Consider the following 19,672-nt stretch of genomic DNA (forward strand, 5'->3'; position numbering starts at 1 on the left):
GCCTCCGGAGTCCTATGAGCCAAAAGAGCCCGATAGGACTCTTTCTTCAGCTTGACGGCATCCCTTACCGCTGGACACCAGCGGGTTCTAGGATTACCGCCACGACAGGCACCAACCACCTTGCGGCCACAGCTCCAATCGGCCGCCTCGACAATAGAGGCACGGAACATCGTCCACTCGGACTCAATGTCTAGTGCCTCCCTCGTGACATGTTCAAAGTTCTTCCGGAGGTGGGAATTGAAACTCTCTCTGACAGGAGACTCTGCCAGGCGTTCCCAGCATACCCTCACAATGCGTTTGGGCCTGCCAGGTCTGTCCGGCATCCTCCCCCACCATCGCAGCCAACTCACCACCAGGTGGTGATCGGTAGAAAGCTCCGCCCCTCTCTTCACCCGAGTGTCCAAAACATGAGACCGCAAATCCGATGACACAACTACAAAGTCAATCATGGAACTGCGGCCTAGGGTGTCCTGGTGCCAAGTGCACATATGGACACCCTTATGTTTGAACATGGTGTTTGTTATTGACAATCTGTGACGAGCACAAAAGTCCAATAACAAAACACCACTCGGATTCAGATCCAGGCGGCCATTCTTCCCAATCACGCCTCTCCAGGTTTCACTGTCGTTGCCAACATGAGCGTTGAAGTCCCCCAGTAGAACGAGGGAATCACCCGGGGGAGCACTCTCCAGTACTCCCTCGAGTGAATCCAAAAAGGGTGGGTAATCTGAGCTGCCGTTTGGCGCGTAAGCGCAAACAACAGTCAGGACCCGTCCCCCCACCCGAAGGCGGAGGGAAGCTACCCTCTCGTCCACCGGGTTGAACTCCAACGTGCAGGCTTTGAGCCGGGGGGCAACAAGAATTGCCACCCCAGCCCGTCGCCTCTCACTGCCGGCAACGCCAGAGTGGAAGAGAGTCCAGCCCCTCTCAAGAGAACTGGTTCCAGAGCCCTTGCTGTGCGTCGAAGTGAGTCCGACTATATCTAGCCGGAACTTCTCCACCTCACGCACTAGCTCAGGCTCCTTCCCCCCCAGCGAGGTGACGTTCCACGTCCCAAGAGCTAGCTTATGTAGCCGAGGATCGGACCGCCAAGTGCCCTGCCTTCGGCTTCCGCCCAGCTCACACTGCACCCGACCTCTATGGCCCCTGCTATGGGTGGTGAGCCCATTGGCGGGGGGACTCACGTTGCCTCTTCGGGCTGTGCCCGGCCGGGCCCCATGGGGACAGGCCCGGCCACCAGGCGCTCGCCATCGTGCCCCACCTACGGGCCTGGCTCCAGAGGGGGGCCCCGGTGACCCGCGTCCGGGCGAGGGAAATCTGGGTTCCTTGTTTGTGTTCTTCATAGAGGTCTTCGAGCTGCTCTTTGTCTGATCCCTCACCTAGGACCAGTTTGCCTTGGGAGACCCTACCAGGGGGCATAGAAGCCCCTGGACAACATAGCTCCTAGGATCATTGGGACACGCAAACTCCTCTACCACGTTAAGGTGGCAGCTCAGAGAGGAGATCCAAAATTGTAAAACATTGTAAATCCAAGACCTCAACCGACTGTCATGGAATAGATATGGTAACCATAAAAAAGGTTATAGAAGACATTTCAGAACCTCTGACATATATCAGCAATGTATCATTTCTAACCGGCAAATTCCCTGACAAAATGAAAATTGCAAAAGTCGTACCAATTTCTAAGAATGGAGACATACACCAGTTTACTAACTACACACCAGAATTCACAGCAAATATGTCAACATGGATAGCATTAATCCAAATAACAGAGGAAATGAGCAATGCAATAGATGGTAAAGAATGTGCGGCCGCAGTATTCATGGACTTAACTAAAGCATTTGACACAATTAATCATGATATTTTTATAACAGAACTAGAAGGATATGGCATCAGAGGTTTGGTCTTGAACTGGGTAAGAAGCTATTTAACCAACAGGAAGCAATATGTGAAGATGGGTGAAAATATGTCAACACGGCTAGATATATCTTGTGGTGTACCCCAGGGATCAATACTGGGACCAAGATTGTTTCATCTTTATATAAACCACATTTGTAAAGTTACAAAGGACTTAAAGTTAGTTTTATTTGCAGACGACACAACTGCTTTCTGTTCAGGAGAGAACACACAGAAGATAATACAAATAATAACAGAAGAAATGAACACATTAAAAAGATGCTTTGACAATCTTTGAATCTCAGTAAAAGTAAAATAATGCTATTTGGTAACAGTAGAAGAGAAAGTCAAACACAAATACAAATAGACGGAATAGAAATTGAAAGAGTAAATGAAATCACATGTCTAGGTATAATAATTGATGATAAATTGAACTGGAAATCTCATGTAAAAAATAAACAACATAAAGTAGCAAGAAACACGTCAATAATGAATAAAACAAAACATGTTGTAGACCAAAAATGACTTCATATTCTCTACTGCTCACTAGTGTTACATATCTGACTTATTGTGTAGAAATATGGGAAACAACTACAAAAGTACACTTCATTCATTAACTGTGTTACAAAAAAGATCAGTTATAATAATACATCATGTTGGATATAGACAACATACAAACACTTTATTTATTGAATAAAAAATACTGAAATTCCACCACATAGTGAATTTGCAAACAGCTAAAATGACACACAAAGCAAACTATAACCTGCTAGCCAAGAATGTACAACAATTCTCAAAAAGAGGAGAAATATAATCTTAGAGAAAAATGTAATTTAAAACATTTGTATGCACGTACAACACTTAAGACCTTCAGTATATCAGTATGTGGAATTAAATGATGGAATGGATGAAGCAAAGCAATCAAACAATGTACTAATATGATCCACTTCAAGAAACTCTTCACACTTAAAGTGTTTACAAAGTACAAAGAAGAAGATAAACATTCTCAATTTATTTCATCCATCATTCATTTTCTACATCATCTTACTCATCTCACCATATGAAATATAACTTACTTCACTCATTATTATTTATTTATTTGTATTGTGATTACTTATGGAGTATATTGTGAATACATTGAGAACAGGAAGTGAACTAAAGTGTTAGCAACTGTTATGTAAAAGAAAAGTGGTAGAATTAAATAAGCTCTGCTTCTTCCTACTCCTTTTCAAACATGTTGAAAAGACAAACTGGAAATTGTGATGTATCATGTTGTATACATGCATGTGTGATGTATCATGTCGTATGCATGCAGGTGTGATGTATCATGATGTATCATGTTGTATGCATGCATGTGTGATGTATCATGTTGTATGCATGCATGTGTGATGTATCATGTTGTATGCATGTGTGATGTATCATGTTGTATGCATGCATGTGTGATGTATCATGTTGTATGCATGGATGTGTGATGTATCATGTTGTATGCATGCATGTGTGATGTATCATGTTGCATGCATGCATGTATGATGTATCATGTTGTATGCATGCATGTGTGATGTATCATGTTGTATGCTTGCATGTTCCAAATAAATTCAAAGTCAAGTCAACTCAACTCAACTCAACTAACATTTGGTGGACATTCAAGCCACAAAATGCATATGGAGTATTGTTGGTGTATTTTGGATGGTTATAGAGGACCTCCCATTGGCTCCATTGCAAGTGGACTTTTATTTACATTTATGAGTTAGAATTAGGGCTGGGTGATGTATGGAATATACTGGATATATCGTGGGTTTGTCTCTGTGTGATATAGAAAATGACTATATGGTGATATTGGAGTATACGTTCTCACACAGTTGCTTTTAGCTGCAGGCATTACACTACAGGCTCTTCTCACTCTTTCTTGTCTCTCCTTCTCACAGAGACATAAAACAAGCGCACCTTCTTACATACGTCACATACTGTCACGTGTGCAACGTCATACGCTCTCACGGAGCAGACAGGTAGCGGCATGGTAACGTTAGCTGTGGTGCTAGTGGTAATACGAGAGAAAGAAGGTGCCAATCTGGTAACAAATGAAGGAAGAATTAATTCCCAAGAAAAACAGCAGGGGGTCCATCGTCTGGCGGTGGTTTGGCTTCAAGCGGGAAGATGTTGAACAGACAACCGTTATGTGTCAAGTATGCGGCAAAAGCGTTGCTACAAAAAGTAGCAGCACTGCTAATGTAGCATCATTTGAAAAGTCACCCGCTAGAGAATGAAGAGTGCTTGAAACTCTGCATGTCAACATCTCTGTTCAGTGCCACACCCACAAAATGCCCAAGCAACCATTTCCACATCAACACCGTATGAAACAAATAGTCAACAACAGAACGAGATAACGTCCGCAGGAACCTACCACATAGTGAAGGATATACACTATTTGATTTCCTATTATGCAGCTCATTTTTATTTGACACTTATTGAAATATCTTGTGTGACATCATGCACAAAAGTGCATTTTATTTGTTTTTAACTACTGTAGTGGCGTTCGGTACAAAAAGTGCACTTTAATTTAGTGTTGTTTTGATATGTCATCTTAGTGACATCATGCACAAAAGTGCACTAATAGCTTGTTTTAAAATGTCTCTGACAATCTTGCACTTTCTGTTTGGAAATGACATGAATGTTTGTGCCACTGCTTAATAACTGTTTAATAAATACACTTTTGCTAAATTGACTTAGTTGTGATTTCCCTTTCTGCATGAAAGTTTAAAAGTAGCATATATTAATGCAGTATGAAGAATAATGTTTTAAAGTAGACACATAGAATCATCATACTGCTGTGATTATATGCATCAAGTGTTCATTTAAGGCTAAGGCAAACATATCCACATATATATGGTGTATCGTGACATGGACTAAACATATCCACATATATATGGTGTATCGTGACGTGTTCTAAACATATCCACATATACATGGTGTATCGTGACATGGCCTAAACATATCCACATATATATGGTGTATCGTGACATGGACTAAACATATCCACATATATATGGTGTATGGTGACATGGCCTAAACATATCCACATATATATGGTGTATCGTGACATGGACTAAACATATCCACATATATATGGTGTATCGTGACATGGCCTAAACATATCCACATATATATGGTGTATGGTGACATGGACTAAACATATCCACATATATATGGTGTATCGTGACATGGACTAAACATATCCACATATTAATAAAAGGCCATATCGCCCAGCCCTAGTTAGAATGTGATTTATTTATTTTTATATATCCACCCTCATGTCTTTTATAATAATTGTGAACGATAGAAAACAATCCCCAAAAAAGTGCAGTTCCCCTCTAAATTCCATTGATTAGATTTAAGACTTGAAGTGTATGAGCATGAAGTGATGAAGCCTACTTGGATGCGTCTTCTAAGACAAAGTGAACAGTCCAGTTGTGATGGATTGAATGCCCTGAGAATAAAATGATATGTGCTTACTTGGACTGTCATGAAGCTGTGAGGACTCAGGTGCTTTGTCTTCATGCTCTTCAGTCTTCACAGAGACAACAGTCAGTGGAGACTTGCTGACATCATCCTCCTCCTGCCCTGGAAGAAACTCTTCCTCCTGAGTAACCCAGAGATCCTCCTCTTCTTCTTTAATGTGGGGGGGCTGTGCATCCTCCTGCTGCTGAAGGGGACGTTCTTCTTGACGAGCGTTCATCTGTTGGACGTCCGCAAGACAACACAAACAGACTTCAGCTCAGATGTGTCAAATATTTTTTAGTCTATCAAATATAATATTTTCCAAGTGGACAGACACCACTTTCTGGTGATGTTCTTCTACACATGGAATAATCATCAGTTATTGATTATTATGAATTGTGTAATTGATCTTGTTTTTTGCATTTACATAAATTATTGATTAAAAAGTAACAACTTATAGAAAACCTCCTGCTGGGATTTTAATACCGTCATGATTGCATTAAGTCAGTCTGCACAGATACAAGTTTCATTGTGCTGCAGCATCGAGTGACGCCAACTCGCTCCTCCCACTACCAACCTACCAGCCAACCTTGACGTGTCACGTGCACCTCCAAAATAGTCCGACCTCACGTCAACGGTGACCAGGACTGCAGAGCTGTGATCGGTTGGCTTTACTTTTACACGCAATATCCTCTCCTCGTTCTTCCTTCTGCGAAAGCAACATTCTTAAACCCAACAAAAAAACAACAGAAGTGCAGCGAAGCACGTGTAACAAGTGCCAGCAAGTGTGGCTGTGCGATAGTATGTTGGTTGAACCTCACTCACACCTTAAGAAATGTGCTGGCGTGAAAATATATATACACTATATTGCCAAAAGTATTTGGCCATTCATCCAAATGATGACAATCAGGTGTCCTAATCACTTATAAAACCAAGCACTTAGGCATGGAGACTGTTTCCACAAACATTTTGTGAAAGAATGGGCCGCTCTCAGTGATTTCCAGCGTGGAACTGTCATGTGCAACAAATCCAGTCGTGAAATTTCCTCGCTCCTAAATATTCCAAAGTCAACTGTCGGCTTTATTATAAGAAAAGTGAAGAGTTTGGGAACAACAGCAACTCAGCCACCAAGTGGTAGGCCACGTAAACTGATAGAGAGGTCAGCATCGTGCAAAGACTTTCTGCACAGTCAGTTGCTACAGAGCTCCAAAATTCATGTGACCTTCCAATTAGCCCACATACAGAACGCAGAGAGCTTCATGGAATGGCTTTCCATGGCCGAGCAGCTTTATCTAAGCCATACATCACTAAGTCCAATGCAAAGCGTGGGATGCAGTGGTGTAAAGCATGTCACCACTGGACTCTAGAGCAGTGGAGACACCTTCTCTGGACTGATGAATCACGCTTTTCCATCTGGCAACCTGATGCACCAGTCTGGGTTTGGAGGTTGCCAGGAGAACGCTACATTTCGGACTGCATTGTGCCGAGTGTGGAATTTGGTGGAGGAGGAATTATGGTGTGGGGTTGGTTTTTCAGGAGTTGGGCTTGGCCCCTTAGTTCCAGTGAGAGGAACTTTGAATGCTCCAGGATACCAAAACATGTTGGACAATTCCATGAGATGGCACTTCAAGTTCTTATGTGAATGAAGGCAGGTGGCCGAATACTTTTTGAAAGATAGTGTATATATATATATATATATATATATATATTTATATATATATATATATATAAATATATATATTTTTTTGAGAATATTAGGGTACCTCATGATTCGATTACAAACAAAATATTGATGCATGTTCAATTTGTGTACAGTATATTAAAGCCATTTTTATTATTTAACATTTATTTCATTAAATATTTACTTACATATATATATATATATATATATATATATATGTAACTGCTGTGTACCCGTCCCGCCAAGAACCCATACACAGGCTGGATTGGATGATGTGGTTCTTTACTGGTAGCTGCAATGAGTGATCAGAACGCACATACACACAATATGTGGTTAGCACCTCTGCTGATTTCGATGTCATTAGCAGAGAACAGGAAGTCTGCCCAAGTACATAACATTTTCATATTTTTACAATTACATGAAATACAATTACAGATGTGACTTAATACAATGGCTTTTAACAGTATACTTTTTAACGTGTGTGTGATCGTATAGTGGTTTTAACTTGCTTTTATCTTTTAATACAACATACTTTTAACTTGGTTTTTAACCAACATCATCCTTTTTTATATATTTATGAAATAGAACATAGAAAAATACAAAGTACAATACAAGACATGACACAAATAATTAAATGGACTTTTAGCACCCTCTGGTGGTGACTAGCAAAAATGACAGACCACGTTGTTCGCGTGTTAAAATGGCGAACAATACAAATTTAAATATGAACGTCTTGACACGTAAAACGCACATAGTGCAACAATTATTACCTGCAATGAGTGATCAGACACACAATATGTGGTTAGCACCTCTGCTGATTTCGATGTCTACAGGGGGAAAATAATATCGACTTCAGTGCAAAATAGTAATACATCTGACGTGAGCAACAACCAATTCAAAACGAAAATTCCACAACGTAGCATTTCAACTGCTATTAAATAACTGTGTATCTTACAATAAATCTCACGTAAACTTTAGTGTAATATATAATATTTTGCGGAGCAATATCAGAACGTGGCTTACCATTAGCAGAGAACAGGAAGTCTGCCAATAAGCTTCCGGTTTGCGGTCATATTTACAGACTTTCAGGTACCAGCAGATGGCGCAATTGGACCTCTCATTGCATAACAAACAATATACATATTTTAGCAGAAATTTCACTCAAATAGTCAAAGTATTTCTTATACCCGTTACATATATATATATATATATATATATATATATATATATATATATATATATATATATATATATATATATATATATATATATATATATATATATATATATATATAATCATTTACAATTGTGCAAATAGTGTATTCGTAATAACAAGCATCAGTTGATTGCATTTTCATATGTCCGCCCGAATGCAGCTGAGATAGGCTCCAGCACCCCACCCCCGCCCATTCGAAAAAAAGACAAGCGGTAGGAAAATGGATGGGTGGATGTCATCAAGGTAATAGAAGTGCGTGCAAACAACATAATTTGTATTTATTGCTAATAAAGTTAGCACCAACACAAAGTAGACTACTGCAATGTATGTGTAATATATTATGTTACACTGTCATAATAATAATAATTTTAATGTTTATCCTGTAAAGCGTCTTTGAGTACACTGAAAAGTGCTATGGGGCAGGGCCGACATCCGGGCAACTGAGCTACATACGGGTTCTTCGAGCCATAGCAACCTGACTGGCGTTGAAAACAAACCGTCGCCATGACTCTTTAACCTGTCGACCTGCGCTGATTAAACCCGTCATTCTGCCTCCAAAATGCCAAAAAACTGTTTTTTTGGTTGTGCAAACCACAACTGGAAACAGGGAAAACAAAGGTCGTATTTTGTTCTGCCAAAGCGTGCTAAAAGCCCACAGAGACGAGACAAATGGCTCGCAGCTTTACACCGGGAAAACGAGGACGGTTCTCACTGGAGTCCCCCAAAATCCCGGGTCGTGTGTTCGGATCACTTCGTTTCTGGTAAATATAAGGAACAAAAATCCACCTTCTTAACCACAACTTGGCTATACCGTCCATGCTAATGTTGAACCCGTTGAATTTTTACTGAATAACGTTCGACAGCTGAAGTTGTTGTTGTTGCACAACAATAACATACGGTATAAAGGCTATTTCCAGTAATTCAGCAAATAATAAATCATAATACTGAACTGAATTTGAATGAGCTCTCTACAGATATAATAAATATACAGATACTGGTAGCCACCGTGTCATCCTTATTATCATTTATCAACATACCTTGGGTGATTTAACAATTTTTATGTGATTTATTTGTTATATAACAACCGAAGCTAACAACCGACCTGGTGCGCTTGTGAGGTAGACATAAAGATTTCCAAATTCCATGTCCGGCCATTGTGTAGGATTATCAGTCCACGCATCTGCTGGAAGGCGGTAAGGGCAGTCGTTTAATCCAACTACAGAACATTTTAACTCGTATCTTAACCTAGCCTCACTGGAAAAACTATTTACATAATCATACGCCATTTAGAACAGTTTAAAATGCCGTGAAACCTCGTTAAATGCCTTTTCTGTCAATGCTGTGTTCGCTGTGAGCTGGTTTGTTTTCAACGAATTCAATATGGCGACCGCGTTGCTAGGGGATTGGAGGGCGGAAGTGACGTAGGTCCGCCCTCGCCCATACCAAGTAAAATGTTTTATTATTAGTATTATACCATGTGACTTATTCCAGACTTAAATGACGAGACGTTCGTTCCTTTCTAGTTACAAATATTTAATGATGTTAAGCGTGACTGTACTATACAGCAAAAAAACAGTTAAGGTATTAAATAAGTCAATATAATTCTCATAGAGAACATATAAAATACACTCCTCAGACGCTCGCATTTGCTACAAAGGCCTGCTAGCTGGCTAACGCTAGCACGTTAGCTTCGAACAACATATCAGGTAAATAATATAAACATATATAATGTATATTACCTCATAAGCCGCATGTACAAGAGAGGAGTGGAATATATTCTTCTTATTGTTACACCAGCAACTCTTAAATGGCACTTTCTGTTGTTCTGTGGCTGGGCGAAGGAAGTGTGCACCACTCACTATTGTCCCAGTGAAACACGTGTTTGGACAACATTTGTTCCGCGGTTGAGAACACCTCGATGACGTCACACAGGAGGAAGAACAAAACAAGCTGGCGTCTGACGGAGAATACCTTGTTTTGGTTATTATGGTTTCTTGGTCTTAATTACAACGTCCATGTGCACATGTATGTCGTTTAACAGAGTAAACGTCCTTATTCATTGTTTGTATGCGGATACATTAGTCTGAGTGCACTTTGACCTGCTAGCCTAGCCTGCTGCTTAGCTTAGCTTGTTAGCTGCTAACAAAGAGAGGCGGAAGTGATCGACACATCAAAGCAGAGATCCAATGTAAGTGTAAAGTGTTATTATTGTGTGAACATGTCTACATTAAGTAGAGATCCAATGTAAGTGTAAAGTGTTATTATTGTGTGAACATGTCTACATTAAGCAGAGATCCAATGTAAGTGTAAAGTGTTATTATTGTGTGAACATGTCTACATTAAGTAGAGATCCAATGTAAGTGTAAAGTGTTATTATTGTGTGAACATGTCTACATTAAGTAGAGATCCAATGTAAGTGTAAAGTGTTATTATTGTGTGAACATGTCTACATTACAAATGATGTGAGTGTTGGTGAATCAGCGACTAACTGCTGCCGTTGAAGAAATATTTGTAATGTTAGGAAAAAACAAAAAACAATAGCAGAGTATGAGGAGGAACTTTGTCCAAAAAAGAGGAGAAGGAGCGACAACATCAACTACTGGACGCTTTTTTCAAGAAACATCAAGTTGTGTTACAAATCCATCTATCCAGCCATCCAGCCATCCATTTTCTTCTGCTTATCCGAGGTCGGGTCGCGGGGGCAGCAGCCTAAGTAGGGAAGCCCAGACTTCCCTCTCCCCAGCCGCTTCGTCCAGCTCTTCCCGGGGGCGTTCCCAGGCCAGCCGTGAAACATAGTCTACCCAACGTGTCCTGGGTCTTCCCCGTGGCCTCCTACCGGTCGGACGTGCCCTAAACACCTCCCTAGGGAGGCGTTCGGGTGGCATCCTGACCAGATGCCCAAACCACCTCATCTGGCTCTTCTCGATGTGGAGGAGCAGCGGCTTTACTTTGAGCTCCTCCCGGATGACAGAGCTTCTCACCCTATCTCTAAGGGAGAGCCCCGCCAACCGGCGGAGGAAACTCATTTCGGCCGCTTGTACCCGTGATCTTGTCCTTTCGGTCATGACCCAAAGCTCATGACCATAGGTGAGGATGGGAACGTAGATCAACCGGTAAATTGAGAGCTTTGCCTTCCGGCTCAGCTCCTTCTTCACCACAACGGATCGATACAGCGTCCGCATTACTGAAGACGCTGCACTGATCCGCCTGCCGATCTCACGATCCACTCTTCCCTCACTCGTGAACAAGACTCCAAGGTACTTGAACTCTTCCTCTTGGGGCAGGGTCTCCTCCCCAACCCGGAGATGGCACTCCACCCTTTTCCGGGCGAGAACCTTGGACTCGGACTTGGAGGTGCTGATTCTCATCCCCCTGAAGATCCTGGCCAGATGAAGCCATCAGGACCACATCATCTGCAAAAAGCAAAGACCTAATCCTGCAGCCACCAAACCAGATCCCCTCAACGCCCTGACTGTGCCTAGACATTCTGTCCATAAAAGTTATGAACAGAATGGGTGACAAAGGGCAGCCTTGGCGGAGTCCAACCCTGACTGGAAACATGTCCGACATAATGCCGGCAATGCGGACCAAGCTCTGACACTGATCGTACAGGGAGCGGACCGCCACAATCAGACAGTCCAATACCCCATACTCTCTGAGCACTCCCCACATGACTTCCTGAGGGAATGCCTTCTCCAAGTCCACAAAGCACATGTAGACTGGTTGGGCAACCTCCCATGCACCCTCAAGGACCCTGCCGAGAGTATAGACCCGGTCCACAGTTCCACGACCAGGATGAAAACCACACTGTTCCTCCTGAATCCGAGGTTCAACTATCCGGCGTAAACTCCTCTCCAGTACACCTGAATAGACCTTACCGGGAAGGCTGAGGATGCTTATACATATTGACACAAATATAATAAAAACACTAACCTTATGACGGATGCTTTTGCAATTGTTTGATTTGATCTTTCACAACACCTAGTGGCCACAATAATTCATTAGTCAAGCTCATGGCGTAGAAAGTTGAACGATGCGGACACCTTTGTTACTGGATATTTTCTATCCGACTTCTGTTTTGGAGACTTTGTGTACGTATTAAGCAACTATAATTATTTGATATGCTTAAATGTGCTGTTTTAGCTTAGCTGTTGTGTAGCTGCTAGCTCCTACAGCAGGTGTGTCCAAAGTGCAGCCCATAGCTATGTTTTTAACCGACAACAGGGAGGGTTGAAAATGTGGTATTTGCGTGTCGGTCCAATCAGCAGCAGCTACGCCCTGTTTCGTCATTGGACCTAAGTCTTTGGCTTGGTAGGCGGGACAGAGAGCAAGGGAACAATGTGGGACAGCAATGGTGTCCATCTTATACCATGCTAGTTGTTGCAATGGAAGGTCAACATGATCAGCCACACCCTGACTTCCAACATATATAGAAGTCTAAGGCCTCCTGGTATGAGTCGTCTGACTGGTGATCATAACAGGTGGTGGTACATACGGACGCAGCTCAGTCAGCCAGGGCTTTCACTGATAGAACAGTTGGAGCAGTCCTTGTCCTTCACTCCTTCCCGGGAGGAGGCGTACCTAGTAGATGTCAGCCATTGCTGGTACTTCAGGCTGTGGTACGAGCACGAGCATGGAGGAGCCTTTGTAGTGGTGTCGCAGCTTGGTGGTCGTGCCGTCAGGTAACACCAGGAAGGTTCCTTCTGTGCAACACTGACTGGTGCTTTTTTCTCCCTGGACTCTGACTTCATATCTGGTGTTGTCCTTCAGACCTGGGCCAAGAAGCCACGTAAACCGTGGCAAGAATGTGGGCGATAAGAGTGTATGTGCGTGGGCATGAACTTGCACCCAGTTTCAACTGGAATTCAGGACATATGATTAGTTGCACGGCCTATTCTAATCTATATTAAACATTTCTTAATCACCTTATCCTTCATTAACTGAATTATATCCCAACTTTAGCTACCTGTAAAAATGAGTGACTTATTCTAGTCCATTTGTAAATAAATAGTTTTCCTAAATATAATATATCTGTATATATAATATACTGTACACATATCATGTATATATTCGTATATATGTTAGATTTTTTATCGCTATATTAGTCTATTTATACCTGCATTGTACTTTCCATCCTTACACTTTCCATCATTGTAACTGAGCTACTGTGTTGAACAATTTCCCTTGTGGATCATTAAAGTTTGTATAAGTCTAAGTCTAAATTATAGTCTCCTCACTTGAACCAGACAGTCATTAGGACAAAAGACCCTGCGAGGACTTTGCCCTTTAAAAGGGAAAGCCCGAAAAAGGACAGTAATAAGATAAATTCATCACATTTGCTATGAGGCATTTTATTATTCATGTATTTTGTTCTTGTTACTTGGGGCGGTATAGCTCGGTTGCTAGGGTGGCCGTTCCAGCAACTTGAGGGTTCCAGGTTCGATCCCAGCTTCTGCCATCGTAGCTGTTGTGTCCTTGGGCAAGACATTTTACTCACCTGCTCCCAGTTAACATTGGTTTAAATGTAACTTAGGTATTGGGTTTCACTATGTAAAGCGCTTTGAGTCACTAGAGAAAAGCGCTATATAAATATAATTCACTTCACATGATATGTTTTTGTTCTGTTTTCTCATTTCAAGGGGAACTGCACTTTTTGGAATCATTCACAGTCCCTTTGTAAGTTAAAGTTAAGGTCCCAACGGTAGTCCCACACTAGGTGTGGTGAAATGATCCTCTGCATTTGACCCATCCCCAAGTTCACCCCCTGGGAGGTGAGAGCAGTGGAGGCCGCGCTCGGGAATCATTTGGTGATTTAACCCCCAACCCTTGATGCTGAGTGCCAAGCAAGGAGGCAATGGGTCCCATTTTTATAGTCTTTGGTATGACTCGGCCGGGGTTTGAACTCCCGACTTTCCAGTGTCAGGGCAGACACTCTAACCACAAGGCCACTGAGCAGGTCGATGGTTAATGCATCCTCAATAGAAAATAAACCTTCGCAAAAGTTAGCTAACAATTGAGTCATTAGTAGCCGCTCTATTCTGCCTATAAAGTGCTCTAAATAACATCCTAAAACCTTCATCAACATTTTAAATACACACTGTACATATATACAGTATGTAATGTAGTAACATTCTTAATAACATGTCATATTTACATATCTTGCTCATTTTAAGCATACAATGTCTGCTCTCACTGGGATGCCGACTGATGGAATGTTCATATCTTCCCGTTTAGATGAAGAATTAATCCTCACAAAGGGTTAAAAAAGGGTGGGTGCAAAAGAGCATATTTTCGTGTCTTTCTTGCCATCTCCAGGTCTAAGTTGGATGTCAAAGTTGACCAAGTTCTCGGTTTATGTCCACAACCTTCACCATATAAATGAGAGGCATGATTTATAATCTAGAATTAGCTTTCACCATCTTAGAGGCGAGAAAGCAGCTCAGTATGTCAATATAGCAGCATCCATCCATCCATTTTCTACCGCTTATTCCCTTTGGGGTCGCGGGGGGCGCTGGAGCCTATCTCAGCTACAATCGGGCGGAAGGCGGGGTACACCCTGGACAAGTCGCCACCTCATCGCAGGGCTAACACAGATAGACAGACAACATTCACACTCACATCCACACACTAGGGCCAATTTTAGTGTTGCCAATCAACCTATCCCCAGGTGCATGTTTTTGGAGGTGGGAGGAAGCCGGAGTACCCGGAGGGAACCCACGCAGTCACGGGGAGAACATGCAAACTCCACACAGAAAGATCCCGAGCCCGGGATTGAACCCAAGACTACTCAGGACCTTCGTATTGTGAGGCAGATGCACTAACCCCTCTTCCACTGTGCTGCCCCAATATAGCAGCATAAGCTAGTTATTTCTGTGATCAATGCGCCGCTAAAAGTAGGTCCTTAACGTTAGCGCTTATAATAACAATATCGCTAATACTTGGTTATTATTCAGGTCACAAAATGTAAATGGAGTATTGTTGGCAGTTTTTGGATGGTTATTTGGAGGACTTTGTGGGTCTAATAGAGGAGCTCCTGTTATGATCCGCTGCCCGGATCATATTTTTTGTTTACGTTTTCAAGATACTTGTGTTTTTGGTTAGTTTTGGACTCCTTGAGTACCTGTTTTGTACACCTGAGTTTGTTGCCATGGCTGCTTATTATTTTCACCTGCCGCGTTTGTTCCCGACACGCACCTGTTTGTCATCACTGACATTATTATTTAAGTCTGTCCTCCCTGTCATTCGTTCTGGCTTCGTAGTTTGTTTTTATGCAACAGTTGACGACTTCTGGCTCTGTACCTGTTAGCTTCCACGCTAAACTCCTTTTTTACCTTCTAGCTCCCATGCTAGCTCTTTTAGTTTTTGCCTTATGTGCTATGAGCACCCTTTTCTTTGTTCCAGTATAATTTATTCCGGTAAATAAATCATTTATTTTACCTTCACGCTGTGTCCGAAGTCCGTTGCATCCTGGGAGAACGAAACCCCGCATCACCATGCGTCCCGGTCGTCACAGCTCCCATTGACTCCAATGTTAGCTGATTTTTGCTCATGTTTCTTCACTAATTATAATTCATGAAAATGAAAAACATAGGTCTTACATAAGGATTGTGAATGATAGGCGACATTTTAAAAAAGTGCAGTTTCCTTTGAATTTGTCAGATAAGTAAACAGTCCTTCAAATTAAAGATGAAAAACAATTGAGGTTGTTTATAGATATTATCCACAATGAAGTTACAGTAAAAACTAAGCACACAAGGGGAAGTACATTCATATACACATGAAGTACACATATGTGTAAGAATCATGTTAACCACCAGAATATCGTCTCGTTCTCCTAAAACCAATATCGAGTATTCTTTGGTGAGCTGACCGTATCGTCACACCCTTAGTTAAAAGCACACCATCCCCATGACATGACAATTCCACGTGATGTAGAACAGGAGTACCACATTTTAAACATATACACTAAGGGTGTAACAGTACACAAAAATTTCGATTCGGTACGTACCTCGGTTTAGAGGTCACGGTTCGGTTCATTTTTGGTACGCTAAGAAAACAACAAAATATACATTTTCTGGTTATTTATTTACCAACATTTGTAAACAATGACTTTATCCTTTTAACATTGCTTTAAAATAGCTCTGTGTGTGATGGATGTGAGCCACCACTAGGCTGATCAGTGCAACAGCAGGCAGTCATGAATGCTAAGCTTAACAATAACATACATATACACACAGGGTCCATTTCCAGGGTTAATGTGGTCAACATATATCAATCAATGTTTATTTATATAGCCCTAAATCACAAGTGTCTCAAAGGGCTGCACAAGCCACAACAACATCCTTGGTTCAGAGCCCACAAAAGGGCAAGGAAAAACTCACAACCCAGTGGGACGTCGATGTGAATGAGAGGACCGCAGATGTGGGTGACCCCCCCCCCCCCCCCCCCCCCTCTCTCTAGGGGAGACCGGATGCAATGAACGTCGAGTGGGTCTAGTATAATATTGTGAAAGTCCAGTCCATAGTGGATCTAACATAATAGTGAGAGTCCAGTCCATAGTGGGGCCAGCCGGAGACCATCCCGAGCGGAGACGGATCAGCAGCGCAGAGATGTCCCCAACCGATGCACAGGTCCACCCCGGGTCCCGACTCTGGACAGATATATATATATATATATATATATATATATATATATATATATATATATATATATATATATATATATATATATATATATATAATATATATATATATATATATATATATATATATATATATATATACATATATATATTTATATATATATATATATATATATATATATATATATATATATATATATATATATATATATATATATATATATATATATATATAAAATGAAAACTAAATAAGATAAGGCTCAGACTTGGTTTCTTAACAAAACCTTTCTACATATAAAGTGCAACATTAAACTGCTTCAAGTTGTTGCTCAGATTAAATAAAATGACAACACTTTTCTTCTACATACAAAAAGTGCAACATTAAACAGTTTCAAGTCAACTCATCCTCAGATTAACTTTTCTTTTCCCCCCTCAGCCTTTATCCTGGTGACTTTCACTCAATCTTCATGTTTTTTGCCAGAAAAATCAGTTTATCTACATTGTGTGCAGAAAGAGCAGACCTGCTTGCAGTTACAATGTCTCCAGCTGTGGAAAATACCCTTTCGCTGGGCACGGAGGTAGCAGGTATGGCGAGGTAGTGCCTGGCTAACTTGGCAGTAAGGGGATATATATGGGCTCATTGTTCTTCCACCATAGAAGTGGCTCAAAATATAGATTTTAATGCAATATAGTCTTAAAACTGCTGCTATAAAAACACCAACGGCATTCGTTATTGCTTTAGCCCTGCCTGACTCACCGAGGAGAGGCTGCTTGAATGCGGTGGTAGCTGTGTTTGTTCGTCTTTCTCTTCGTTGAAGCAATGTTATCCATTTTTGTATCGCACCGCGAAGCCGAAGTGTTCCCAAACGGGAGATCTTAACGAGGCAAGAGGGTCTTCCAGCTCTGGCTTTTACACGTTGTAGTAGCCCGGTCGCTGCTAGCATGCCGTGTGTTGTGCCTCGGTGTGCATTGTTTACACAACGTGCGGTGCGCTACTTAATATGTTCCTGTGGAAACTCGTTCGGTACACCTCCGAACCCCCCGTACCGAAACGGTTCAATACAAATACACGTACCGTTACACCCTTAATACACACACATCTGAAGAATATAAAAAATAAATATATTTGGTGGGCCAAACAAAATGACTCGGCGAACCAATGTTTGGTATGGGCGATATGACCTAAAATATATATCCTAATAACAATACATGTCACCATATATCATTTGGTATATGATTGTTAATAGAAGAATTTCAAAACTGGTTACAAAGGCTCCTAATTTGGCAGCTGACATATGCAGTAACATATTGTGTCATTTCTAATTGTATTAATTTGTCGAAACAATTATTATTAATGTACTTGTTTATTTACTGTTAATATCTGGTTACTTTCTTTGAGAAAATAATACTGGAAATGATGAAATATTTTACTGCATATTTCAGCAACTAAATAAGGAGCCTGTGTAGCCTGTTTTTAAAATGGTTTTATTAGTAATTGTATATGAAAAAATATATCGCAAAATCAATTTTAAACCATATCGTCTATCCATAGTGAAAAGTCCTGTCGTCCTGGTTTGTTTTTATTGTCCTGTGCATAATGTTGTAAAGAGCAGCGTGTTTGTGCGTCACTGAGATTTCAAGACAGTTACATACGATAACTTGTTTTTCCTAAGTCCATGTAAAAGTACTGAATGCATTGTGTAACTGAGCAGAGATGGTGTGTTTGTCTTGCAGACGTCTGTGAAGAACATCTTCACCCTGAGCAACAGCAGTGGAGCTTCAGGATGGAGCCACAGCCCTCCCACATTAAGAAGGAAGAAAAATACCCACTGATCCCCCATTTTAAAGAGGAAAAGGAGGACCCACTGACACCCCATTTTAAAGAGGAAGCGTTTGACCCACTGAGCCCTCACATTAAAGAGGAAGAGGAGGACCCACTGACCCCTCACATTAAAGAGGAAGAGGAGGAACACAGCATCAGTCAGCAGGGAGAGCATCTTGAAGGACTGGAGGAGGTTGATGTCACCAAGATGCCAGTGACTGGTGTCCCTGTGAAGAGTGAAGATGATGAGGTCAAAAGTGAAAGTGAGGAGAAGAGAGAGGCGGAGCCTCCAAGCAGCAGCTCAACACAACACATGACAACAGAAGCTGATGGAGACCACTGTGGAGGATCACAAGCAGACAAGATCTTAGCTCCACTATCAGATAGTGAGGACACAACGTCACACTCTCCTGACACTGATGATGAAGACTCTAAAGATAATAAGACATGTCACACTGACAACACTCACTTCACATGTTCTCACTGTCACAAAACTTTCAAATATCCTAGTCATCTGAAAAGACACATGAGAACACACACTGGAGAAAAACCTTTTTTTATGTTCAATCTGCGGTAAAGGTTTAACTCATAGGCACAATTTGAAAAAACACAAGAGAATACACACTAGAGAAAAACCTTTTCCTGCTCAGAATGTGGTCAGAGTTTTGTAAGAAATCAAAGTTTAAAAGGACACATAAGAACACACACTGGAGAACAACCTTTTTCATGTTCAATCTGCGGTAAAGATTTTACTCGAAGGGAACATTTCCAAAAATGGGACCCATTACCTCCCAGCTTGGCACTCAGCATCAAGGGTTGGAATTGGGGGTTAAATAACCATAAAAATTATTCCCGGGCGCAGCCACCGCTGCTGCTCACTGCTCCCCTCACCTCCCAGGGAGTGATCAAGGGTGGAGGGTC

General features: G+C 41.5%; 1 protein-coding gene across 1 annotated transcript in view; it reads left to right on the top strand.

The window, feature by feature from the left end:
• The window catches only part of LOC140680178 (uncharacterized), a 65,403-nt gene extending 46,134 nt beyond the window's left edge, over positions 1 to 19,269 (top strand). The window contains exons 3-4 of the mRNA XM_072916558.1: positions 18,664 to 19,200; positions 19,262 to 19,269. Of these exons, the coding sequence (XP_072772659.1) occupies positions 18,664 to 19,200; positions 19,262 to 19,269 (545 nt within the window). The remainder of the gene's footprint in view (positions 1 to 18,663; positions 19,201 to 19,261) is intronic.
• Positions 19,270 to 19,672: the final 403 nt, after the last annotated feature.

The sequence above is a fragment of the Nerophis lumbriciformis genome, linkage group LG28, assembly GCF_033978685.3.
Source record: "Nerophis lumbriciformis linkage group LG28, RoL_Nlum_v2.1, whole genome shotgun sequence".
NCBI classification, from domain to species: domain Eukaryota; kingdom Metazoa; phylum Chordata; class Actinopteri; order Syngnathiformes; family Syngnathidae; genus Nerophis; species Nerophis lumbriciformis.